General features: G+C 45.7%; 1 protein-coding gene across 6 annotated transcripts in view; it reads right to left on the minus strand.

Moving 5' to 3' along the window:
• MYT1 (myelin transcription factor 1) overlaps positions 1 to 27602 on the minus strand; it is a 169765-nt gene that overhangs the window by 40969 nt on the left and 101194 nt on the right. For 3 of the 6 annotated variants that reach the window (XM_083618428.1, XM_083618425.1, XM_083618429.1), the window contains exons 9-14: positions 26580 to 26670; positions 21414 to 21527; positions 19414 to 19628; positions 15429 to 15553; positions 12923 to 13192; positions 7454 to 7608 (exon numbers count right to left, since the gene is read on the minus strand). In XM_083618428.1, the coding sequence (XP_083474554.1) occupies positions 7454 to 7608; positions 12923 to 13192; positions 15429 to 15553; positions 19414 to 19628; positions 21414 to 21527; positions 26580 to 26670 (970 nt within the window). Of the gene's footprint in view, positions 1 to 7453; positions 7609 to 12922; positions 13193 to 15428; positions 15635 to 19413; positions 19629 to 21413; positions 21528 to 26579; positions 26671 to 27602 lie in introns of all 6 variants that reach the window. The other 3 variants (XM_083618426.1, XM_083618424.1, XM_083618427.1) reach the window with 1 other exon arrangement.

Raw genomic sequence — 27602 nt, forward strand, 5'->3', positions numbered from 1 at the left:
TAAGATTCATGCATATGTAAAAAAATTTAAAAATATAAAAAGGGAGAAGAAAATCCTTCTTCTGTAGAAATCGGGGAGAAAAATTACCATAGGGATTTTTTTTAGGAGTCCAACCACGCTTCTTTCGTAAGCACCTTCGATTAGGAAATTTGGCATCTTGTCAGCAGGATTATATATATATTTTTATATACAGCTATATAAATTGCATACACTGGCTAAGGCATTTTTGTGCGGGGCTATGTAAGTGACTGACAACTTAAGGGCAACCCCCACCACATTGCTTCCCCCCTTTCCTTTTTATAAAATCAATATACAATGATTTTCAAGACTTGGGACGAGAACACTTGAAGGATTGCCTGCACGCATATGCACCTACTATACATTGAGATGTATAGTAAAGGATCTTCTCAGGTGAGGCAGGTAGCAAGCATGGAAAGGACATTCTCAGTGATGATCTCCCAGCCATGGGATACTTTTCCAAGAAAGGTTTGCCTAGTTCCTACACAGTTGCATTTTTGGCACCAGGTAAAAAAACCCCCCACAATAAAACACTCAATTTTCAGACTGAATTTTAATTCTGTCAACGGCTTCTATGCTTTTGTGATGTCCTGCCTTGTTTTATTGGTACAGCGGTACCTCGGTTCTCCAACGTCTCCTTTGTCGCATGTTTCGGAACCTGAACACTGAAAACCCGGAAGTAAATGCTTCCGTTTTTGAACGCGCCTTGGAAGTCAAACAGCTTCCGCTGAATTTCTTCTTCTTCTATTTTCTCCATTGACTTTGCAGATCGCCCTTTGTGCCTCGGTTGTCGAACGCTTTGGAAGTCAAACGGTCTTCCGGGTATGGATTACGTTCGACAACCGAGGTACCACTGTATTATTATTTTAACGGTTCTGCTGGGTTCCCTATCCCCCTTCCCCCCCCCCCCATGTAAACCAGGCATGTCCAACCGGTCTTCCTCCCCCCCAAAAGTTCACCAACTTTGGTCAATCCAATGAGTAGATCACTGCCATGTTTTTTTTATAGTGGGAGTAGATCGCAGTCTCTTGGGAGTTGAACATGCCTGATGTAAACCATCCCGGGACATGAAGGAAAGGCAGTTTTTATGAATGTCCATAATTAATGCTGGTGCTCACTTTTAAACTTTTTAAACTGCAGTGAGATTTCCTAGGACTGCTCCCTGCTTGACCCTATAGAAAAAGCTGGGATGCCACACATGAGCAGGTCCTGTGTTGTGTTTATGGAGGACAGGTGATGGGAGGCAAGCTACTGAATGGACAGCAGTTCCCCCCTTTTAAAAAATTCTAAAATTTCGTGCATTGTGTCCTATTGCTTCCTTAAGCAATAGGTGGAGCTGGAGAATGGTGTCTTGTTTTCATCTAGTTCATTATTTTTCTTACGGCAGTAGTCCACCAAATGCCTCTGGGAAGCTTGAATGTAGGGCACGAGAACATCCCCCTATTGTTTGTTCCCAGGATATGGAATTCAGAGATGTGGTACCTCTGGACATAGAGTTTCTGTTAAGCTGCTACGGCTAACAGGAGGGGCTTGGATGGACAAGCAAGGAAAAGAGCAGGTAGGTGTTCCTGTAGAAAAGTAAAAGACTTCTGGGAAATGATATATAATGAATTCAAAAAGATGTTTAAGATAACCTTCGCTAAAAAACCAGAAGCCTTTTCACTTGGACTAACAGGGGATGGAATACCTAGGGTTCTAAAAAGGTTATTTATGTATGAGACAACAGGATGCTGCTTGCCCGAACTGGAAACAGGAGAAGACACCAAAAAAAGAAGAATGCGTAACTAAGATGATGGACTATGCCGAAATGGCAAAGATGACCGCGAAGATCAGAGATCAAGATATACCAGAAGACTGGTGTTATGTACTGAGTTGAATAGGATCCAAAAGGCAGCAGTCTGATTGGTCCTAGAACAATAGGACCCAGAATGCAGCAGTCTGATTGGTCCACAGGAGCCACCCAATCCAGCTCCAGGTGGAAGTGAATCCGCAACCTGATTGGCCTACAGGAGAATCCCGGAATTAGCCAATCACGTTTGGCCCATTGTGAAATAATGTATATAAAGCAGACATTCTGGGGGAACTTCTATTCCTCCTCATCACTATGAGCTGAATAAAGAGCATGAAATCCACTCTCGACTCCGAGTATATTTCAACCGGTGTGCTCTTTTCAGGAGAGAAGGGGCGCTTATTACCGGCCGCTCTGGACTGAAGAAGATTTACAGCCAGAGAGAGCCACCGGGGAATGCTCTGGAGACTTGGGGAAGTTTGCAGCCTTCCCAGGGTGTTTTTCCAACAGGCCTGACCCAGGGGAAGAGAACAGGAGAATTGGGGGGGCCAGCGCTGCCCCCCACCCTCTTTGGCCACGTTTCAGAACTGACGGATGACTATTATAGAAAGATGAAAGAGGATTTACTCTACTCGACTATTTTGAGGACAGGTTATAGCAATGTATAAAAGCCATAGCAGGAATTGGTAACTGAGCAGGTGATGTGTAGGGAGAAGGGACGAAAGTATTTTGAAATGATAGTTGGAAAAAGTTATTTTATTGGAAGCAGCAAAGGAGGGAGGAAAATAGAGGGGGCATCGGGGGGGGGAGTCAGCTTTTAAATTTGTATTAATTTGGTGACAATTTGTTAAACATTATGGAAAATCCATAAAAATAATTGGCACACACACACACATATAAAATTTACACATTTTTTAAAAAAACCTCATCAACCTTCAACACAACAAATCTGAAAATAAATTGCAGCTTGATTTCATTGTGCCCAATCTAAGAAAAATGCACATTTATTGATAACATTATTTTATTCTGCCTTGACCTTCAAAATGTCCCCTTAGGTGCTTTGCAGCGTTAGAATTGCACAGTACAAAAACTTTAAAAGGAGATTAATTCTGCAACAATATTAAGACTTCAATGAAGGACAAGTGGCAATTTCTATAAGTTCCAGAACATAAGTCTTTTATATCTTTTGCAGTTCATAAAGTTTTTATTTCAGTGTACCTTTTATTATGTGGCTATTTTTGGGGGGGGGAGGGGGGCAAAGCACATTAACGGGTGAATGATCCAGTATCTCTTCGGAAGCAGAGATGATCTTGGTGTGAATTCTTCCTTTGTTTGATTTCAGCCGGGTTTCAAATGCAGATCCCCCCCCCCCAATTTCTACTTTTTGCATGCATATAAAATACAATTTAATTACGTCTAACAAGTAACGAGGAATGAAACACGAGATGTTGTGTTGGCAGGGTTCAAGCCTGCTCCTGTTTCCTGTAAAGTGAAAGGCTGGCCAGTCCCATTTCTAAGTCTCTCCTGCCCCATTTCTGGTCAGATTTCTAATGGATTACACTTCCTGGAAAGACATACTTAAAAATAAAAAGTACTCACAAGGGTTTCTGAGGGGTTTGCTGCCTTTAACCCCCACCCCACCCCATTCTTGTGGTGGTTGGCAAGATGGAGCTCAACATCTTCTTAGCCTGTTATGCAGTTCCTTAGAGCTTTCAAAGTGTTTCCATTTCCCCATATCTTTACGGCAACCATGTAAGGCAAGTAGTCTTCCAGTATACAATTTTACCCGCATATTTCTGGGGGTGAGTGGGTGGGTCCAGGGCTGAAAATGTGTGTACCTTGCCCAAGTCTACTCACACGGTGAGATCGTGGCTGTGGTGAGATCTGAAACTAAGGCTCACAGCTAACGTTCTTGGTTACTGCACTGCAGCAAAGAGGTGAGCTTTCCGAATGGTTTTACCATTTATATAAAAAATAATAATTTATATAAAAATAATAATTTATATAAAAATAATAATTTATATAAAAAATAATAATTTATATAAAAAATAATAATGTTGTTGCCCTGAGTTAGAAGTTGACTATAAATGTGTAGACATTCTGTTTCTACATTCTACTGGACACTTACTCATAAAGTGTCAGGTCAGTTATTTAGCCATACAAGAATACAAGGAATGCAGGGAGGGACATGATTTGGGTATGGCGGGAGCTGTAGGAGAGCATGGAAAAACAAGGTGTGGCGGAGAAACAAGGTAAATGGCGGAACCATTTACTCAAGGTCACTTTGGGGCATCTCGTGGGGCCTGAACACCCAGCACAAACACCTGTTGGGCGCCTCCTGACTGCCAGTCCTCCTGGTGGCACCATACAAGCCAGCCGCCATTTTGAACTTCCACAAATGCCCCATTGGCTTTCCAGATCCAGCTGCTGCCAATAAGCCTGTATCAGGGAGGAGACACTGATATGGAACTGGCTCTGCCGTTTCTGAAACCTGTAGCAAGTCATCCCTACTGAACAGCTGAGGGCTGTACTGGCTAGACTGGGATGGGTCCCATGCCACTGTTGGGCCAGAAATAGCTATGAAATCATTATCCAACTACCACCAAAAGATCACTGGGAAGAGACAAATGTGTATGGGGAAGACAGGATGATCCAGGGACTCCTTGACACTACACTCTCCTCTGTGCGTTTTTCAGGTCTCCCTAAGGGTAATGGAGAGGGACGCGGGTGGCGCTGTGGGTTAAACCACAGAGCCTAGGACTTGCAGATCAGAAGGTCGGCGGTTCGAATCCCCGCGACGGGGTGAGCTCCCGTTCCTCGGTCCCTGCTCCTGCCAACCTAGCAGTTCGAAAGGACATCAAAGTGCAAGTAGATAAATAGGTACCGCTCCAGCAGGAAGGTAAATGGCGTTTCCGTGCGCTGCTCTGGTTCGCCTGAAGCGGCTTAGTCATGCTGGCCACATGACCCGGAAGCTTTACGCCGGCTCCCTCGGCCAATACGGTCAGGGGTCCCTTTACCTTTAAGGGTAATGGAAGATGGGCATCCTTATTGATTTGCTACCTTGGCATTCAGGAATGACTGGTTTGCCACTGTGGTAAGCAAACTGGCCTCTTTAAGAAACCAACCTGGCAATTACAAGAGCTTGGTGAGTTTCCCCAATGAGCAGGTTCGATAAAGTCCCTCTTCTCAAGTGCTAAAGGTAAAGGGACCCCAGCATGACTAAGCTGCTTCTGGTGAACTAGAGCAGCGCACGGAAACGCCGTTTACCTTCCCGCCAGAGTGGAACCTATTTATCTACTTGCACTTTGACGTGCTTTCGAACTGCTAGGTTGGCAGGAGCAGGGACCAAGCAACGGGAGCTCACCCCATCGCAGGGATTCGAACCACCGACCTTCTGATCGGCAACTCCTGGCTCTGTTGTTTAACCCAAAGCGCCGCCCGCGTCCCCCTCTCAAGGGTTAGATGCGAGCAAAGTGGTGCCACTTTTGAGATTATGGCTCAGGAGGTCCTGAATGATGCGTTTCCGTTCCAGAGCTTCAGGCAGGGAGCTTTCACAACATTAACTTTGAGATTAATATAACCCAAATTGAAACGCAGTTTCTGCTTCTGCTCTCATAATCGCTAAGGTTAGGTTTGAAGAAACACCACTCCAAACCTCCAGGTCACATTAATACTGATAAACAAGTAAGCATTGATACGTTTCTGTTACTAAGTGTTGAAAAACACGTGCTTGTTTTCATTGTATACATTACCGTTAGTATTTTTAAAAGGATAAATTGTTTAAAAGGGTATTGTTTACCATCCACAATACTGGGGGGAATATAAATGCCATATGAGGGAAGATTTACATCTGTTTTGTAAAAACCTGGGTCTTATTCACCCATTGCTGGCACGACTCTGAATGTTTTCATATTATTTAGATATGTTATTCATTTTTTAAAAAATTGGGAGCTCCTAGTGCCCTCCCATCTAGGCACTGATGTGGCCCACATTTTCCTAGCATCTCCAGTACTGTAAGATTAGGTTTCGTCAGATAATTCACTGGATCCTTTTCCCTTGCTGTGCTAATATTTTATGTGCAGGAATATTTGTCTTTTTTTTAATACTAAAAATATGAGTGAGGATTCAAACTTGTGAATCTCCCACCTGGTGCAGTCCAGGAGAACAGCATATAACTCAGATCTTACGACCAAATTAGATGTGATGCTAAATGTGTGATTATCAATTACACCTGTCTTTAAGGAGAAAATTTGGTTACCAATGCATAAATAACTGCTCACACCATTTCTGCAGAAAATTACGTGACTCATCAGTACTCAAGACACTGGCATTTATCTCAGTAATTTGTAAAGTCTTTCACTACCCAGTTGGAGATTCTACATTTCCCCCATTCTCTGCTGTCCTCACTGACATTAATATATTTTTCCCACGTGAGACTGATGTCTCATAGGCCCTGCAGTCAATGGGATTCTGAGGAACAGATCATGGAGACAGAGTCGGCAGGAGACTCCAGAGTTTGAATTTTCAAGTTGAGTCTTAGGCTTTAAGGATCTCTCCACTTTTGCAATGCTTGCAGATGGTGTTCTCTGCAGGTGCCGGTGATATTACATTTTCTCGTTTTGTATCTAACATTTTGCTTACAAAATGTTTGACTAAGAGGACAAAAGAGTCAAAATGTAAATAGCCAATTCAACCCTGCCCCCATTTTCTCAGAAGTATACTGTAATGATATGAGAATTACCGTATTTTTCCATGTATAAGACTAGGTTTCCCCCCTAAAAAATAATGTCCAAAATTTGGGGGCGTCTTATACACAGGGGCCATCTCCCCCCATTTTCTTAAATCGGAGTCCCCCAAAATAGGGGTCGTCTTATACATGGGGGCATCTTATAGACGAAAAAATACGGTATTTTTTCCTCCTGCAATTTGATCAATGTTCCAATTACAGCTACGATCAGTTGTGGGAAGTACACAAGTTTTCCACTTTCCATTTAGAAAACCCACACATTGAAATCTGGATTTCAGATTTCGAACTTCTTAGGGAACCCCACACTCACACAGGCACGCAGACTCTCTTTCTGCCCCCTGTTTATCCCCCCCCTCAACTCCATAACACTTGAGTGATGCTGCTCAGCTTAGGATGTTCCCAACCATGTGGGGTGTTTCAGAAAAGCTGCTCCCGGCGTATAACATCACACTTTACGAGCAAGGAAACAAAGCGATAGGATTGGCGAAAGATTTTTCCTCCTACCATTGCATTAGAAAGGCTAGCTTGAGCACAGAGAGAAATAAGTAGGGGGTAATTATGCTTGTATAGTCAGTTTAATGAATGGTAAGATTCTGGTGCTTTAGTCAAGTGTCTCTGCCTTTCCTTCAATAATTGCACAGTTTCAGGAGGCTGTACGGAGTGGTCGCGTCATCTCAACAATCAGGAATAATTGGAGCACAAAGTTTCTCTTTAAAGCTTTTGCTATGAAGTGTTTGGATTAAATAAGACCCTCCCATTACGAAACATCAACTTGAACATTTTTTTCTCTTGAAGAATTTCCCCTATCCACCCATCCTGCAAAATCACCCCTTCCTTCTTGTTGTCTCCCCCCCCCCCATGTTACTGCAAGGCATCGCTGCCCACGTAGGAAGACTCACGTAAGTAGCTCTTTCTTGATCTCCTTGGAAAGGAATTTGAGTTTGAAGTTGGTTAAGGTGATTTCCCCAGGATACTTCCTCTCTTCAAAGTTTTCTTCGGGTACTTCTTGGTCATCTACTTCGGAAGAGGCGAAGGAACGTACGGCAGCCTCTGACTGCAAGAAACCAGCAAAGGATGTTGGTGGGACTGAAGGACAACAGAGCTGTGCACAAAACTCTTTTGCTACCAGTCTGTAAAAAGTGCAGAGGATTCTCTAATACAGGGGTCAGCAAACTTACCGTGTCTCGGGCTGGTGTCTCCAGTGCCGATCGCACGGCAGGCCGGAGGGCGGGGGAGCGCATGCCCATACGTGTGCGCACACACTATTTCCAGCGCACTTCCAGGTTGGAGGAGCACCGGAAATAGCTTGTGTGCATGTGCATGGGCCTCCTCTGACTCAGATGTGCACTGGAAATAACGCTTGTGCATGCACAAATAATGCTTGTGCATGCGCAAATAACGCTTGTGCATTCGCACAAGCAGCGCCGGTAAGAGTGGGAGGCAGCAGCGGGCAGCGGGGGTCGCCGCGGGCCGGATAAATGAGTCCCTCTGGCCTTATCTGACCCGCAGGCCTTAGTTTGGGGACCCCTGCTCTAATAGGTGCCCATCATCAGATTCCTAGGTGGTCTCTGAGACCATGGCTAAAGGCGACAGCTTTCCAGTCAGAATCCCTTCAGAGCAAACGGTGGTTCTCTTCTACATTCACAATGAAAGCTGGACAAGAGATTCCAGCCAGGGGTTTTACAACTTCCCATAATCATTCTGGCCTGGGAGGTCAGTTAGTACTGGACTGCCAATCCATTGCCACTTTTAAGCAGAAAGACAAGGGGTGGACCGATCGGTTAATTTCACTTGTATGGCGAGGCCCCGGGTCCCGCAGTTTCCTTAGATAATAAACACATGACCATGAATGTTTAGGTCAGGCATAGGCAAACTCCGGCCCTCCAGATGTTTTGAGACTGCAAGTCCCATCATCCCTGACCACTCGTCCTGTTAGCTAGGGATGATGGGAATTGTAGTTCCAAAACATCTGGAGGGCCGGAGTTTGCCTATGCCTGGTTTCGGTTAATGGGATAAAATAGGCCAGAACTTTATTGGTTACAGATGTGAGCAGTTTGGCTTAGGCACTGAGTGAAACCAGACTATATCCTGACTCCTGCCCGTCTACAGGGAGTCTCATAAGGGTTAACCACCAGTAGGGGGAGCCCTATGATATACATCAATTAAAAGCACCCCCAGGGTCCCCGATGAGGTCGTGGCATGGCCCTAGCCCACGCCCAGGCTTTGGACAGGATCCACACCCCAGATCCCTTTAACGAGATACCCTTAGAAGTGTGGATCCAGAATTGGCCTCCACAGTCACTTACAAACTCATTGTTAAAACGTGTTTATGGAAGACAATCTTACTCGGCTACGAGTGATTGCCAAAGAAGAAGAAGAAGAACTCAAGCCCCAAAGGTTTGCCGCCAACACCTTCACACCTGCACCCAATCTCTAATGCCCTTAACAATATCGACCAGCGAAATACCATTTCTTATATCGGAAAAGCGAATGCCATCATTGCGAAACAAGGCCTCCTGGGCCAGCCCCACCCCCCCAATCTGGCTGGCCGGGGGGGGGGGCATAACGCAGCCAGGAGTCCCTATGACGTGGGCGACATCCCTCCACCCACAGCCGGGTTACTGTGGTCCCAGATGTCCTTCCACAACATCGCCCCCCCCCCACGGGAAGGGGAGCGGACTTCTCTCAGTTTTGTGTTTTCCCATTCTTAAATCCAGTTCTCCCCATTTCGGCAGCAGTATGCAGATTTTTTTGTTTTCGTTTAAAGCCCTCATGAAAATTCAGCAGCACGTTAATGAGAATTTCTCTTGATAAACACATTTTTGCATGCCGTTTTCACCAATAGATTCATTTCTGCGCTCAACACTTTAGCATAATATAAGCATTTATTATTATTTTTTTGAAACACTGCTTGCCTCACAAAATGTGGCTAAGTGCAAATTCTGAAGGGTAGCTGTGTTTCAGTTGACGTACTGTTTCGCCTTTGAATGTGAACTGGATCAAATTTCTTTCCTTCTCCCACCCATCCATTGTAAAGTCTCTGTCCTTGTTGACTTCCTCAGTGGAGAGTTTATGACGCTTTATGAAAGCCTGTGCTTGAGAAGTGAAACTACTTTTGCCAGTAGGTGGCAGTAAACGGGGCCTTTTTTTGGCCTTGCTGTGTCATTAAGCCCAAGAAGAAGACTTCATCAGTCTGGGCATCTTGGCGCATGGGGAGAGACCATGTCATTCTTTACACTAGACCAGTGGTCTGCAGCCAACCACTCAGTCTCCACCTTGTCCTATAGCAGGCATCTCCAAACTCGACCCTCCAGATATTTTGGGACTACAACTCCCATCACCCTTAGCTAACAGGACCAGTGGTCAGGGATGATGGGAACTGTAGTCCCAAAACATCCGGAGGGCTGAATTTGGAAATGCCTGTCCTATAGCAATCCTTCCTTCAAGATATCTGTCTGGCCCAAGTGCTTGTCAAACAAAATTAAAATAATAGAGTAAGATGATGAAGAGATAACAATTTCTTCCAAAGTGCTGAAAAAGTGGGGGTCTTCAGTGGTGCAAGCAGATGCAATGTTAATTTCAGTGAATTTCCCCAGCAGCTGTGTGCATGGCCCCCTTTCATGATGAAGCCATGCAGTTTCTTTGGGTTGAGCCATGGGACAAATACATTGGCCGAGCTTTAATTCGAATCCTGTTCTTCTTTCTCTTACATTGCTGGAAGCAAAGTAAGGAAATAGGAAGAACTGTAAAGAGGAAGCCAGTCAGCAATGTAGTTCCCGGTGCAAGATAATTTACAGGCCACTGGCTCCCAGAATTTCATGTGCCTGTTGGAATTCAGGGCACTGGGGTGACTAGTAGTATAAAATGGCTTTCGAAGAGGGACGAGATAATCTAATCCAGCAAAAAGTTAACGAAGAAGCAGCTTCTGTGAACAGATACTCTTGGCAGACTGGGAAATGTGTACATAGAATGGATACCGCAAGGACTGCCTCTTTCCATATGAACCTACCTGGACCCTGAGATAATAACCCAAGTCCCTTCTGCATGTGCTTCCTCCTCGAGAGGTCCAGAGGGTGGCAACACGAGTGCGGAGCCTTCTCTGCAGTGGCTCCCCATCTATAGAATGCTCTCCCCAGGGAAGTTCACCTGGTGCCTTTATTATACACCTCTAGGCACTAGGCAAAAACGTTCCTTTTTAATCAGGCCTTTGGTTGATTTGATTGACATCCTATGCCCTTTTAAAACGTGGGTTTTTTGGGGGGAGGGTGTTATTGGGTTGTTGTTTTTATTTTGATTATTTATATTGTGGTTTTATATTTTGATTTTGTTCTGTGAACCGCCCTGAGACCTCCGGGTACAGGGCGGAATATAAATTCAATAAATAAAAATAAAATAACAATGTAACTGAGGTGTGCATGTCCATTCACAATGAAATCCAGATGGCATTGCGCATCCCCCAACCACTGTCTTGGACTGTGCATGCCTTATAAAATGCAACTTTCAGTTGGCCATGGAAAACAGGTCTCTCTGGCTATTAACCATTATGAAGCGATGCTCAGTCTTGATTTTCAGGGAATGTTTAGCTTTGGTTACCAAACTCTAGGAACTTAAAATGAAGGATGGCTCTCACCATGGCTAGCCACTTCTGGAAGGGAGAGACCACTTGGATATAGCAGGGGTAGCCAACAGTGTGCCCTCCAGAAGCTGTTGGATTCCAGCTTCCACCAGTCTCAGACAGCATAGCCAATGGTCAGGGATGATGGGAGTTGCAACCCAACTGGTGCAGCTGTGCCCAGGGCCGTCTTACCCATTAGGGTTAGTGGCGCCCTGAACCACGGCGCCCGCCCATCAGGGGCGCCCAGCAGCAGGAGTCCGGGACCGACCAGGAACAGCTGCGAGGGCATGTTGGGCGGTGGTGGCGGCTCTTCCTATGGCTAGCTGCGCTCTCTCCCTTCCTGCCTGGGAGAGGAGGCAGTGGCGCCCTTCTCCCTCCTGCCCAGCCTCAGCAGTAGCAGGGCTGCTGAGCAAGCCCACATGGCAAGCGAGCCTCAAGCCGCCCAGCACAGGGGGCGGGGAGGACGGGGAGGGGGTGGGGCACTGAGAACATCGCCCCGCCCCTTCTGACGAGGAAAAAGGTGGAGGAGGGATTCATTCAGATTTGGGGTGGTGCAAGGGGAAAGCTGGGGGCGCGCGCACTACCATTAGGACTCAGTTCGGAGGTAAGGATGGACTTGAGAGCGTGCTCTCCATTCAGTTAGTGGTTAAAAACAAACAAACACTGGCAGAATCCGTGACCAGGGAGAAGAATCGGCAGAAGAAGAATGGAAGAAATTCAAAGACTATTTGCAAAAACATTGTAATATTAAGGAATATTGAGTGATGTTGGATTGAAATTAAGGGGTTATTCGCTGTAATGGTATAAAAGAATATGAAAAAATAGTTCTTTTTTTTGTATATAAGTAAAAGTATAAGTAACAATAATTTAAGAAGATGGATAGAAAATAAGGCTTTTAGCTGTAATGCTATGAGATAAGGATTTGCTGGATGAACAATTTGAACTGGAATACAAGAAGGGGAGGTATGAGGAGGTCAGGGAAATATGTTATTGAAAAATAAGATATGAAATTTATGTGTTTTTAATATTTTTTCTTTTTAATATTTTTTCTTTTTTTCTTGGTTTGTATAAAATGGAAAATCTTAATAAATATCTTCTTAAAAAAAATAAAAACAAACAAACACCAACAAAAAGTCCTTTAAAGACGGGGGCGGGTTTTAAGGTCCTATTAGATTCAGCAGGGCTTACTCTCAGGTAAGTCGTTAGGGCTGCAGCCTTTGTGACCAAAGTTTTGGATCCTTTTTTAGGTTCAGGATGTCACTGCTTTATACCCACATCCACCCCACCCCCCACAATATTTGAAAACTTCAGCTTTGTACTTAAACACATATTGGCCGGGAACTTCATTCTCTGTGTCTTTATCAATTTAGTTAAAGAACAACAAACTGGTGATTGCTTTAACTTTTTGATATGTGGTGATTTGAATCATGAGGATGAATTAGAAGGACTGCGGAGTCTTGAATGAGTCCTGCTTTGGAATCGAGGACTTCATTAGATTTTCTTCTGCCTTTTCATTTTATTTTGTTCTAAGGGGGCTTGTTGGAGATAATGTGTAAGTGTGGTGTCAGCTCCCTAAAAAAAGAGGTCAACAACTCTGGGGAACCTTTCCATAAAAAGGTCAACAACTCTGGGGTCCCCCCTAAAAAAACTCGACAACTCTGGGAAGGGGGTGCTGCTGGAGGGATCTTTGCACCAAAGCGCCAGATATGCTTAAGACGTCCCTGGCTGTGACTTTGCCCCTGTGATTACTTACCTCTTCTGGCTCCTCTTCCCGCTGTCGATTTGGTTTGGTGTAGTCGATGGGCCCATCCCATTCATCTTGGCGGGACGTGTGGCTGGACTGGGGTGAGGTCATGGTGCTGCTTGTGGCACTGGTGCTGTTTTGGCGTTGGGATACATCTGGGGATTTGATGCTGGGGCTACTGCTGCAGCTGCTGCTGCTGGGGAAGGCGCTGTCTCGTTTCCGGTGCTTGTTCATGCTTAAATCCAGAGTCCCGTTTTCATCCACTTCAATGTCCATTGACTGAAATGAAGGAAACAACAGCCTTGACGTCGCTTTCGCAATCACCTTCAGTACCCTGCTCAGGGCCGTCTTACCCATAGTGGTGCGGGGCGCCGGGGTGCCAAATTCTGAAGGGCGCCAGGGAAGAGGCGGAGGCTGGACGTGGCGCCTCCCGGCATCAGCTCGCCACCCTTGCCCGCCTCCACCATGCCACACTGAAGCAGCACCGCGCCTGAGCCTCCGTCTGCCGTGGCCACCGCGGCACGAAGTGGCCAGCTGAGCCGGGAGGCACTGCGTCCAGCCTCCACCTCTTCCCCACCGGAGGAGCCTCCCTTCAGCCGCTGCCCGTCTCCTCCAGCCCCATTGGCAGCGCTGTCCTTCCTAAAAAAACTCTGGGAAGGGGGGGGGCGCTGGAGGGAGCTTTGCACCACAACGTTGGATATGCTTAAGACGGTCCTGACCCTGTTGTCCCGACACCATAATGCGGTGTGCCTCATCTGTCTGGCTATGCCACAGTGGACTGCTTGGGTTCTGATTTGTGGATGGCGACTGCATCAGATGCAGATTTGGTCCCTTTTGACTGCTATGGCTACTTCAGTGAAACCCACACCATTGCCTGCAGGAGAGTTCATGGCTGGAAGCGACCTCATAACTCAACAGGGGCTGAGTGGAAACACCACTTGTATGGATAGGTTCCTCCTGGTGGGGCATATGCCTGAGACAGCCATGATTTGCACAATCACAATACTTCCTTTGTAAATGCAAATCACAAAAGATAAATGCATAAACCCAACATGGCAATGCCAGTTCAAAGGAATTTGGCACAAGGGGTGTGTTATTCCAGGAAATATTTTTCTAGTGAAAATTTGAACAGGTTAACTCCTGAATTAGTTTTCTACAAGCATACATTTTATTTTGTATTGGCATGATGCTGACAAAGCAAGTCTTATCTACCTATAATTTCTTGGTCCAAAGGGCATAACTGACTTTGGCATTTAAAGTTGAGCAAGCCATAGAAATATTTTGATCCCTCCAACTTCCTGCTGCCTCACTTCAATGTCCTTTATAAAGGTCACAGCAGCATACAAATTAAAGTTGACTGAAAGCTTTCTGAGCCATATGGATCTGGAAGCACCTGCAAGCTGAAACTTAAACGGGATGTGCAATTGGCACAACTTCTGACATATGAAGGATTGCCTCGGCCTCACCCAGTCCAGCAGTTACTCGGGTCTTGCTAAAGACCAAGTGTACAGTCATACCTTGGAAGATGAACGGAATCCATTCCAGAAGTCCATTCAACTTCCAAAACATTCAGAAACCAAAGCACGGCTTCTGATTGGCTGCAGGAAGCGTAACACCCATCAGACGTTTGGCTTCCAAAAGAACATTTGAAAACCAGAACACTCACTTCCGGGTTTTGATTGTTCAGGAGCCAATTTGTTTGGGAGCCAAGGCATTTGGGATCCAAGGTACAACTGTATTTCAATATGCTGATTTTGATCCATAAAGGTCTTCCTCTGTACAAACCTCACATGTACCAAAATTACCACTTGAGACTAAACTTCAAGTACCCCTCATCCCCTGGAAGTTAATTAGGTGGTTATATGGGACAGGGCCATAGCTGGTCATGGCTACCCAGCTATTGGAAACAATCCAAAATCATTCTTCACCTGGAAATCTCTGCTTTATCACCCCTCCCTTCAATTACTCATATCTCTGGTTTGGACGTGGATGGCAGAGAGAGACTTAAAATGAGAGAGATGTCCACATGAGATTCCGGGGTTATCTTGAACTCAAGGATCTCATGCTTACAATTGCATCAGTGCTGAATATGGACAGTCCTAATATCTGTACAGTGGGACGCAGGTGGCACTGTGGGTTAAACCACTGAGCCTAGGGCTTGCCGATCGGAAGGTCGGTGGTTCGAATCCGCGCGACAGGGTGGGCTCCTGTTGCTCGGTCCAAGCTCCTGCCAACCTAGCAGTTCGAAAGCATGTCAAAATGCAAGTAGATAAATAGGTACCGCTCCGGTGGGAAGGTAAACCTATTTCTGTGTGCTGCTCTGGTTTCGCCAGAAGCGGCTTAGTCATGCTGGCCACATGACCTGGAAAATCTGTCTGCGGACAAACGTTGGCTCCCTTGGCCAGCAACGTGAGATGAGCGCCGCAACCCCAGAGTCGCTCGCGACTGGACTTAACTGTCAGGGTTCCTTTACCTTTACCTTTTTATCTGGTTTAGAAGCCCATTTCAGACTCACCTTGCTGGGGAGATCTTGCTGCTTGGTGCTGAGGTTCTCAGGCATTTCCCAGCAGCGAGTGGAGAGGTTCAAAATGGCAGTGGCAGCCATATGCGCAGCTTCCGCATCGTGGGAATAGTCGAAGCCTGTGGATGAAGACGAAGTGCTCTTCACGTAACTGCTGGAGGGACTGTGGCCGGGGGAAGAGGCCTTTGGAAAAGGTTTGGCTGCAAAAAGGGAGTAACACAGGGGGGGTGATGTATGAAGGTTGGCAAAGGACCAGGTGCAAAAAAATAAAAATAAAAAATCAATCCTGTGCAGTAGGCTTCCGGAGCCAGATGCCTCATTTCCAGGGCCGTCTTTACCCGAGGGTGCAAGGGGTGCGGGGCACCCGGGCACCGAATTCTGGGGTGTGGGTGTGTGCCATGCGCCCGCTGCCGGGGGTAGCAAATGTGAAAACTGAAAAGGCAACCATTGGGCGGCAAGGCAAGAGAATGCAATGTCGCTGTCGCGGGGTCTCGGCAAGACAAACCCCGCCGGGTTCCCGACACCCTTAGAGGTTTGTCCTCCCCCTCGAAGGGGAAACTCGGGAGGTCTCTGCCTTTCGCTGGCAGGGCTGGAGCAGGAAGGCGCTTCCCTCGGGCCCGGCGACGGAGAACAGCAACCTCCTGGCCACCGGCAATCGGGGGGGGGGGGGATGATGACGCTGGGCGGATTTTTGCACCCCGGCGGCTCATATACTAAAGACGGCCCTGCTCATTTCAGATTTCAGTTCGGGGTGTGGGTAGGGAAAGGATTTAGCAAGTTTCAGCATCACAATCTTGAATACACTCTGTGCAGAATTGAAAATTAGAGCAGTGAATTTCAGGAGCAATAACTCCAGCCGTGTTACCAATACAGAACTTGCAAAAATGCAGTGGTACCTCGAGTTAAGAACTTAATTTGTTCTGGAGGTCCGTTCTTAACCTGAAACTGTTCTTAACCTGAGGTACCATTTTAGCTAATGGGGCCTCCTGCTGCCGCCGTGCCCCTGCTCTGCGAATTCTGTTCTCATCCTGAAGCAAAGTTCTTAACCCGAGGTACTATTTCTGGGTTAGCGGAGTCTGTAACCTGAAGCGTATGTAACCTGAGGTACCACTGTATATTTATATATATATTTAAAGCAAACAAAAGGAATTGATGCTTTGGAATAAATACCTAACACACAGGTGTGGAAAAAGTGGCTGTGGGATGTTTTCTCTCCCTTTGTGATAATAGAACTCATGGTCATTGAATGAAATCAATTAGCAGTAGATTTAGGACAGGAAAAATAATGTGCTTCTTTGCACCACGCGTAATTAGTTGATAGAATTTGCTGCCACCAGATGTACTGATGACCGCTGGCTTCGCTTAAAAGGAGATTAGATAAATTCACAGAGGATGTTTTCTTCCCTCCCCCAAACAGTGTTAGCCACAAGGGCTATCAGAAACACGGCTTAGGCTACTGAATGTTGCAGGGCTGGGCTATTCACATCCTGCTTCAGGACTCCCCCAAAGCACCTAAATTGGTCACTAGAAATGTGACTAGTTAGACCTTTCGATCTGGTCCAGGAAAGGCTCTTCATCTTTTCTTAACCAATGACACTGCTGTATAAAGTGATGTGAAAAGAAACTGGGCTGTCGGGCAGAGCGAGAAATATATGAGCAGGTCCTCTTAAGGGTGAAAGGTTTAGCCACTAACTGAGTGCGCCATCAAGTTCTCAGAACACTGCAATCTTCTCCATTAAAACTATATTGCTGGATGCCTCTGAGGAATTCAAAGGGGTGGGAAAGAGGAAAGCTTCGCCTCTCTGTCCTTTTTCTTTCCCTCGCCCACCGGAATGCATTTAGCAGGATGAAAATGGGCACACTTCACGCTAGCTTTTGCCTTGTGGGAACAAAATGCTGCCCTGGCTCTCAGAAAAGCACAGAGCTTTCCCTCTCCCACAACGGAACAATTGCAAAAGGATTCACACGAGTCTCTCTCTCTCTACATATAACCAGCATCTTGCTACAAACAGATCCCAGGAGGAAGGCTATGCTGAGAGAGCAATGGCTTGCATCCAACCAAATCCTGCTCAGAGTAGATTCATTTAAGTTGGTCATTCATTTTACTGGGCCCATTCCAAGAAGGTTCAGAAAAGGGCACCCAAAATCATCAAGGGGGTGGGTCAACTACCCTGTAAGGAAAGGCTGCAGTATTTGGGGGCTTTTTAGCTTAGGGAGAAGGCGAGAAGGAGCTGACTTGATAGGAGTTTATAAAATTACGCAAGGCATGGAAAAAGTGGCTAGATCATTTTCTCTCTCCCCCCCAGTTGTAACACTAGAATTCGTGGGCAGCTAAGGAAGCTGAATGCTGGAAAATTCAGGATAGGTATAGGACAGTATTTCTTCACAAAGTGTATAGTTAAATTACTGCATTGGCCTGAATATAAGCCGCACTCCCTCCCCACTCCAAATTCCGACAGTGGAAAGTTAAATTTGTGACCTTACAAAAATTGGCTTTTACGATATTGCTGCTGAAAAAGAAATACGGTAAAATGGAACAGGTGTGAAATTCTGTGGAATTTTAAGGGAGCGGCTTATTTGCAGATATTGTCTTTCTGTCCCCCCCCCATGAATTTTAAAGGTGCGGCTTATTTGCGGGTGCAGCTTATATTTGGGCCAATACGGTATGAGAACTCATGCCCACAGTGATGGCTACCAACCTGGATGGTTTTAAATGAGGATTAGCTAAATTCTTGGAGGATAAGGCTGTGATGGCTATGCTCTGTAGAGGCAATATGTGTCTGAATACCACTTGCTGGAAGCTGCAAGAGCAGCCGTTCTCAACCTGTGGGTCCCCAGATGTTCTTGGACTACAACTCCCATCATCCCTGAGCTCTGGCCTTGCTAGCTAGGGGGGATGGGAGTTGTAGTCCAACAACATGTGGGGACCCACAGGTTGAGAAAGGCTGTGCAGGAGGTTAGGGCTGCCATATGTCTGCCAGATTTTGCCGGACGTTACTGAGATTTCAAAGGCGGAATTGACGTCCTGGGGGAATTTCCAAAAGGCGGTGCTTTGTCCTGGATCTTAGGCAAGTCAACCGACTTTTTTGGGCATTTTTGTAAAAAAAAAAAAAAAGTTTTGGGGATTTGTCTAGAAAAAGCTCAACAATCTTTGGATATTCCTAAAAAAACTCAACAACTTTTGAGGTGTACTGGTTTCTACTTTTTCAGATATGGCAACTCTACAGGAGGGGACAATGCTCTTGTGTTTGGGTTCAGCTTTTGGGCTCCCCATGAGAATAGGACGTTGGTCTGATCCAGCACGTTCTTCTTGTGTTCTTAGAACTTATTTGGATATAACCCTATGTACTTTATTTTCAAAGGCTACTATCACCAGGATCAGGGATAAAGCCTGTACTTACAAACATCTGTTTGAAACCCAGTGGTTGGCTACACGTTGATGCGGAATAGAGAAACTGGGCAGGGAAGGGTTAAAGAGCCCCCCACCCACCAACTCTACACTGAGGTGCTTTTGCAAGGCAAAAAAGAACCTTTGGGTTACATTACACATGTTTGCAGGTAACAGTTAATTTATCCCTTGTAAATAACTAAAGCACAGATTTGCACAATGAAATGGATTGACAGAAGAAGGTTCAGGATAGACAAGAGGCTGAACTTCTGCAAAAAAAATAATCAGTTTATGAAATCCATTGCCACAGGATTTGGTGACAGCCGATAGCTTAGTTGTGTTTTAGGAATTAGACTAATGTATGGACGGCAGGTCTATCAGTGACTACTAGCCACAACAGCAAAATGGATTCCCCTGGTTCAGTGGGGTAAACCATGGGGATTCGTAGTTGTTCTGCGAAAACAGCAGGCTGGACCAGATCGACTTTGGGTCAGATCCAGCACAGGGCAAGACTTATGCACCACCAACAAGAAACAACAAATCACCCTCCAGGACATTCCAAAGCAGTGTCCGTGACCAGCCCCAACTTACATTTAAAGGCTTTAGGTGAGGTTTCGCTAGTCTGAATCTTTGGGGCAAGCATGCGTTTGCCAAAAACCTGAGCATCAAAACTTGCATAATCGAAGGTGACCTTGGAGTACTTCTCCAGCTCCTTGGCCAAGTTGGCCCTTGGCGTGGCAGGAACCATATTGGGCCTGTAGCTCCCGTACTGAGGCACCTCCAGTTGCTTCACAAAGCACATCGGCCTGAGGAGGACGAGAAAAGAAGAGACTGAGACTCGCGTAGAACGCTTCCATTCCGGGTGTAATTTCGCGGGGAGGCTTTTGAAAGACAAAAGATGAGTTATCGGTGTCGTTCGTGAGAAGGAAAGCAGCGGGTACTTTGAGCACAGAGAGTGTAGAATATGACATCTATTGTGGGGAAACCACGTGGTGAGATTTAGAGATGGAAGAAATACTATAAACAGGGGTGCGGGTGTTTTTTGCAAGAGGATTATAATAGATTTTTTAAAAAATGATTGTAACTACCATGTCTAGTCAAGCGCAAGGATTTCCACTTGCACAACAGGAATTCATTCTTCCCCATGCCTGCGTATCACATGTCACCCCCAAATTTGTTCCAGAGGGTTGGAGGATCCCATAGAACAAATTTAAGGGGTGCATTGGGGTAAAGAAAGGGGAGAATATTCTGTTGTGCAAGAAGAAATCTGATGGGAGAGACTTTGTGCTATGCTGGATTGCACCCAAAGTGTAGTAGTTTCTTCCAAATTTATAAGCCCGTGATGGAAGAGGTTTGATGTGTGTGTGAGTGTGTGATACAACCATTTCTAGTCTGGCTGGCACAATCTGTAGTCAGCTGGTGAAGGGGTAGCACAAGAAAGCATTTTTTTTTTTAATAGTGCTAAGTGCCTCTTAAAGTTTATTATTAATTTTTTTCCATTCTTTATAATCACACTTTCATCCTGGGACGTCGAATAACTTACAAAAAACCTCCACACCATTCAGTCGAAAATCTAACAATAACATGCATCAAAACCATCCTCCTATTAGTTTTGCATAATAATAATATTAATAATAATAATAATAATAATAATAATAATAATAATAATAATAATAATTTATTTATATCCCGCCCTCCCCAGCCGAAGCCGGGCTCAGAGCGGCTAACAACAGTAAAATGATACAACATTCTAAAAACATTTCATTATAAAATTAATTCAAATCAGATTAATGGCAACTGTTAATATAACAGTATATACTTTTGTCCCTACTCATTTATCCTAATTCCCCCCCTTCCTCCCTCCCCTTTAACACCTCCCCCCAAAAATTGTTCTCTCTTCAAATCTTTAACCATGTGCACAGATTATTCATTCTAATTTGGATGCTTGGGCTGGCTTCCCCCCGCGCTATCCAATTCCTATAACTTGTCCATTTATTCAAAATCTTTTGACATTTGCTTTCCCATGTATCTTCCATCATTACCTGTTCAAATATATCACGATTGTATGTATTCAAAAACATAGTCATTCCACGAGCAAACATGCTAAGCTCTCGTTAAATCAGAGACAAGTTCTGCTCCTGAAAGCTACACAGTCGTAAGAAACAAAAGGGCTTGGGGATGTGTTAACAATATAACAGAAATTGAAATATTGGATTGTGGCTTTCTGCCTCTATCCTCATAATGTCAATATGATAGCTGTAATTCTCTGTCAGTTTGCAATGCAGTGTAATCAGTACGGACGCAGTATGTCTGCACTGTGAAAAACCCTTTGGCCTGTAGTCTCAGCACTAATTGATGCTACAGAAGCCATTCGTTGTCCTCCCATGCCCTGCCTAGAAACATCAATTACTTTTTTTTTTAACTGTTTGCAGAGACATTTGACAGTAAGAAAAGCACCAGCAGGAACAAGATATGCTGGCACTTCCATAAGTGGTGACTTGCTGTTCTTTCAGAGATATTGTATTATTGGTGGCAGTTGGGGGGAGGGAGGGAAGAAGAGCAGGTGGCTTAGGATCTGTTTGTCCACTTACCTGAGTATCCGATCAGAATTTGAGCTGCTCTTTGATGGGTCACCAGTTGGGGGCTGCTGCTTCTCGTGAGATTTGGCTAGTTTTTCAGCAGCGGCGATGGGGCACCCGGATAAGCTGTAGTAAGGAAGGAAAGAAGGAAGGAATGGAAAAATGGCATGAGAGAGGAAGGGAGGAAAGTAATTTTTCTGTGTGTGTGTTACATTTTTTTTAATCTTTATTTTTTTTTTATTTTTTTACCAACAACCAAAACACAAACAGTAAACCCCCCCCAGGCGGCTGATACATTGGGCATACATAATCAATAATAACATATTCAAATCAACAATATGTACAATTTTGTATACGTTAACACTTCTCCACCCACAAGGTTTATTTAACTTTTAACATTTTAATTGCCCCAAATTGTTCAAACCTACCCAAATAATTCAATATCTTAGGGAGGAAAGTAATAATAGAAATACTGCACTCTACGGCAAAGCCTTCAACATTTCTCTGATGAAAATAGGGACATCCTATTTCATAATAATAATAATAATAATAATAATAATAATAATAATAATAATATTTATACCCCGCCCATCTGACTGGGTTGCCCCAGCCACTCTGGGCGGCTTCCAACATATAAAAATAATAATAAAACATTAAACATTAAAAAACCTCCCTACACAGGGCTGCTTTCAGATGTCTTCTAAAGGTTGTACAGTCATACCTCAGAAGTCGAAATCCCTGCGAGTCAAACATTTTGGCTCCCAAACGCAGCAAACCTAGAAGTGAGTGTTCCAGTTTGCAAGCGTTCGTTGGAAACTGAACATCTGATGTGGGTTCTGCAGCTTCCGATTGGCTGCAGGAACTTCCTGCAGCCAATCGGAAGCCGTGCCTTGGTTTCTGAATGTTTTGGAAGTCGAATGGACTTCCGGAACAGATTCTGTCTGACTTCGGAGGTATGATTTATCTCCTTTGCATGGGGGTTGCATAACTTCATATCTTCCAATATTTCTCCGATGAAAAATAGGAGTGCCCTAACATGCCCTCCATCATTTCTCTGATGAAAATGGGGATGTCCTAAGGGAAAGTGGGACATTCCAGGATCAAATCAGAAACTGGGATGGCTTCTGTAAATCCGGGACTGTTGCTGGAAAATAGGGACTTTTGGAGGGTCTGCTACGGCAGACTTTCCCAACTTGGTACCGTCCCAATGTTAGACTGCAATTCTCACCATCCCTGCCCATTCGGCATGCTGGGCTGGGCTGATGGGTGTTGTGCTCCAAAAAGATCTGGAGGGCACCAAGTTGGGGAAGGCTACTCTAGAGCGCTCAGAGTACTTCACATGCATTGGCTTGCTGTAATCCATGCAAGAACTGGGTATAATGGGTCAGTAAGTATTATTCTGGGATGCAGGTGGCGCTGTGGGTTAAACCACAGAGCCTAGGACTTGCCGATCAGAAGGTCAGCGGTTCGAATCCCCGCGACGGGGTGAGCTCCCATTGCTCGGTCCCTGCTCCTGCCAACCTAGCAGTTTGAAAGCACGTCAAAGTGCAAGTAGATAAATAGGTACCGCTCCGGTGGGAAGGTAAACGGTATTTTGGGCACTGCTCTGGTTCGCCAGAAGTGGCTTAGTCATGATGGCCACATGACCTGGAAGCTGTACGCCGGCTTCCTCGGCCAGTAAAGCGAGATGAGCGCCGCAACTCCAGAGTCAGCCACAACTGGACCTAATGGTCAGGGGTCCCTTTACCTTTACCTTTTAAGTATTATTCTAATATTGGAAATGGAAGAAGGGTAAGGGATACGGCTTGCCTAAAGCCATCTAGTGACTGCATGGCAGAGGTGAGATTAAAATTTAGTGGGAGCCGGCACAGTGAGTCTTTCTAGCAAAACTGGACTTTCCCCTCTCTTCTAAACATACAAAACTTTCTGACAGTGAAAGCTCCTCCCTAGTGGAACGGTCTCCTTCGGGAGGTTCTAGACTCTCCTTCCTTGGAGGTTTTTAAGCAGAGGTTGGATGGCCATCTGTCATGGATGCTATAGCTGAGATTCCTGCATTGCAAGGGGTTGGACTAGATGACCCTTGGGGTCTCTTCCAACTCTGATTCTACTTCCCCTATATAAGTTCTGGGGTGTCAGAAGTACCCCTAGAACAGCACACAGAGGGAGGAAAGGGGAGGTTGTTCCATCCGGGGAGCAGAAATTCTTGCACCAATGACTTCATGACCAAGTGGGGATTTGAACCCTGTGCTCTCAGGTTCTAGTCCATCACTCTAACCATTACACCACACTGTCTTCCTAGAGTTCTTCTGCTATGTGGCAGCTACATAAATCAAGTGGGTAACGAAATACGGAGAAAGCAAAATGACACACAGAGAGGGATCTGAAATACTTTCCTTGAAGCTTGAATTTGTTTTATTCTGGATTGTTTCATTTGATGTGATCATGCTTTGAGGGGTTTTTTTCTCTTTAAAATATAAAGCGGTATAGAAACGAAATGAAAAATAAAACAATGGCGACAATTGTAACAGTGCGATGTTGAATTCTACCCCTTGTTTCCCCGAAGCAATATGAAATGTAGATAGCGGCTTTATGAATGCCATAGTCCAGGACTTAAGCTGAGCTGGCCACCAATCTTATTTTTGGGAAGCAATCTCTGTTTGCGTAATCCAGCAAAAATGTGTTCAGTTAATTAGGGCTGGCAGGCTGCCACCTGGACATACTCTATAAAGAAAAATTGCATGGCGTGGGGCAAAAATAAATTCCAATTTGCTTCAGCAGGAGAGGACTGGATAGGGCGGGCAGCAATCATAGGCTGAGACGAGCCACAAAACCCTTGCAAGAAACTGGGCAACAGAATTAAAGTTAAAAAGAATTCTCCACATTGCAACTTGACAACCATAGTCAGCTACATTGATTTAGGTCACTATCCAATACACTCATTCCATTACTCTCGTACAATGGAACTTTCCCCTCTTTCATCCTTGAATGCACATCCTACACCCTCCCCAAATCTGCTCCAGAGGGTTGGGGTAACCTACTGTCAGAGCTACCCTAGGTCCCAGCTCACAAAGGACCAACGCTGCTTCGTTGTTAAGTATAAAAGTCTTTATTGAAGTTCAGTTTCACTTCCAGAGCCGCAGCGCGCAGCCCCACGTCTCAAGTGTCAGACCGCTGATGCTCCGTCTGAGTCTCCTCCCCCTTGACACCAATTTAAGATTCTAGCCTTGCTCCACCTTCTCCACTGCTCCTTCCTCCTCTGGGTCCACCTGCCCGCCGGGGTTCCGCCCTTTCTAGCCTCTTCTCCCGCTGATTCCCCTGAGCCTTCTCCCTCCCTCCGGCAGGCTTTAGGAGCTGGTTCCCCATCCGGGTCTCCTGCTGTTCCGCGCGCCTGCACATTTGAACTTGGCGCGCACGCCCAGCCAGCAGCTTTCCTCCTGACCGTTTCACTGCTGCTGTCACTGCTTCCCCCTTCGGGGGGGCTACCTGCAACTGACCTCCCCTCCGTTGGAGGCGTGGTCAGCCCTGACTCCCTCTCTGGAGGAGACACTGCCCCTGACACATGTGACTCTTCCCCCCCACTACGCTCTGGTGGGGAAACTGGTCCCGATCCTCCACTGCTGCTTTGGGGTTCCCCTCTGGCTCCTTGTTTCTGGTGCGTCCCCCCTGGGACCCCCCTTGCCCTGACCATCGGCGCCCCCTTCTGGGAATCTTCTGATTCGCTGGAGAAGCTCATGGAATCTCTCGGGCCACTGTCATACTCCCCTACGCTGCCCTCGGATTCTTCCCCTTCGCTCTCCCAATCCTCTCTCCCCAGTGCTCCTGCTCCTGATTCCCTGACACCTGCATAACAATTTTTTTTGGGGGGTACATGCAGGGAGGAGGAGGGAAAGCAGAAATCCTTCTGTTGATAGAACTAGCCACTTAGCACGATTTTGGCTGCTTATACCCCGGCGTTATTTTCTATACGAGCATCAAAGCAACTCATGGGATCTGATGCTCAAATTACTGCATGCAGTCCATGCTCCTGATACCTTGACGGCAGGACTGAACCCGGATCCATCCCAAAAGCAGCTTGTGCCACTATTGCGCCAAAAGTTTGCCCTGTGCCTGCCACACTTGATCATTTACCATACAAGGGAATCTGAATATCACCTGCAGGAAGGGGAGAGGAGGATGTGGGGGAGCTTTCAGGCCACAGGGACTGAGAAAGGGAACATAGTCTTTGCCCTGCACATCAGCAACAGTGGAGATTTTAATTTCACTTTCCTTCGCTCGCTGGCTAGTGCTTCAAGCCAAATTGATCTTCTCAATTAATTGAAGAAACATATCTATTTTTTTTCCTTCTGATCTAGGCCCACAAAAAAGGGTACGTTTCTTGTCCCCAGCCCAATGCATAAACAACGTTTAACAAACTGAGCAACTTTGTGTGCCATGTGTGACACCTTTGATCCAGTGAGTTCAGTTCCTAACCTGATCCTGTTGCTCTTAACATTTTCCAGGGAAACAACCATTCTTAGAGATTGCTTAGATTCTTACATGCATTTCCATATAACACATTCCCTTCCCAAATAGGTCTTACAATCTATAGAATCTGTTTCTGAAACCGCTTTGTATCGTACAAGAGAATTCCTACACTGCAATTAAGCCATGCAAATATCATTACGTGTTGACCATTCCATGCACATACATTTCACTATATACCTACATGTGGTAGGACAGAATTGTTATCATCTTTCCTGTAGGTTCGCACTGCTTATATCTGGGCTAGAAGTCCATAGATGTACAATCACCAAATGCTACGCTTTTGTTATTGTTATGTACTGAAGTTCTCACCCTGGGCCAGCAGGGGGATACTGTAGATAGTTATGCAAATAAGGGATCGAAAGTGACGTTCAGTGATTGGATAGTTTTAGAAAATTGTTACAGTTACATTGTACTGGAGCTCTATATAAGCAGGCTGACTGAACCCTTCAGTTCAGTTCTGTCCTGGCCTGTGAATAAACAAGAGCTGTTTGAAGAATCGCTGTGTCGTCTGATATGTTCACCCACAATTTAACAGTTATCTGCCTTTTTCTGCCCCAAAATGCCTTCTTGAACCCAAGACTTCTGTTGTCCTATCCTGAACAGTTTCTAAATTGGCTCTAGGATAATTTTGAGCTCTTGCTGTGAACCACGTACCTTCGGTGAGTGTTGCGGTTGCTGTTCACGTGGCCTTGTCCGGTGCACCCTGGCGTCGGGCATTTTAATACATTCTCGTGCATGGCCAAGACTTTATTATAAAGGAAGGAAAGGAAAGGAAAGGGGAGGGATGCAGAGGAGGAAGGGGAAAAACCACAACACGATTAAAGAAAGAACGAAGAGAAAATAGATGGCTCATCAGGTCTCAGAAAACAACTGCTTTGGGCACCTCATCCCATATCCTTCAGCTGCACCAACCAAAGCTGGTAAAGCATGTTCTCCTTCATGGAGAGCATGTGTTGCGGTGGCGTCTGACAGGTCAACCCTCTGTTGTTGGGTGGCATCGTATGGATGGCCATAGCAGTGATTTGGCTGTTTGAGCTACTGGGGAAATTTTGTTGTTGACAATTTGTGGGATGGACCAAGGGTTTTATATACTGAGCACGCAGCATTGAGCATTCTCTTTCGCTGACTGCACTGGATCACCCGCCCACCCTCCCTAATTTAGAGCTTTTTGCATTTGACCTTGCTATGCCTGTCATGGGGTCGTCTGCTTTTGGGGCAGGGGCCTGGTAGGAATATTGTCCATTTGGCTGATTGGCTGGTGCCATTTGGTTTTTGCCCACTGCGTAGCAAATCGCCACAATTTGTAAGGTTGCGGTTAAAGGTAAAGGGACCCCTGACCATTAGGTCCCGTCATGGCTGACTCTGGGACCAGTAAGGGAAAACAATATTGGGGAGAAAGTGGAGCTGGGCACCATACCCTCACCTCTCCCCACATGCTCCCAGGGGCTTGTGCACACCAAGCCCCACGCCAGGGATTCAGATGAAAGCATGGTGAGCCCCTGGAGTCCTTTAATGAAATTCCCTTGCAGCAGCAGCATTGTAGGGGCAGGCACAGCCCATCACCAAGCAAAAAATTAACCAATGCGTGGGTGGCGCTGTGGGTTAAACCACAGAGCCTAGTACTTGCTGATCAGAAGGTCAGAGGTTCGAATCCCTGCAATGGGGTGAGCTCCCATT

The sequence above is a fragment of the Podarcis filfolensis genome (genome assembly GCF_964270895.1).
Source record: "Podarcis filfolensis genome assembly, chromosome: 6".
NCBI classification, from domain to species: domain Eukaryota; kingdom Metazoa; phylum Chordata; class Lepidosauria; order Squamata; family Lacertidae; genus Podarcis; species Podarcis filfolensis.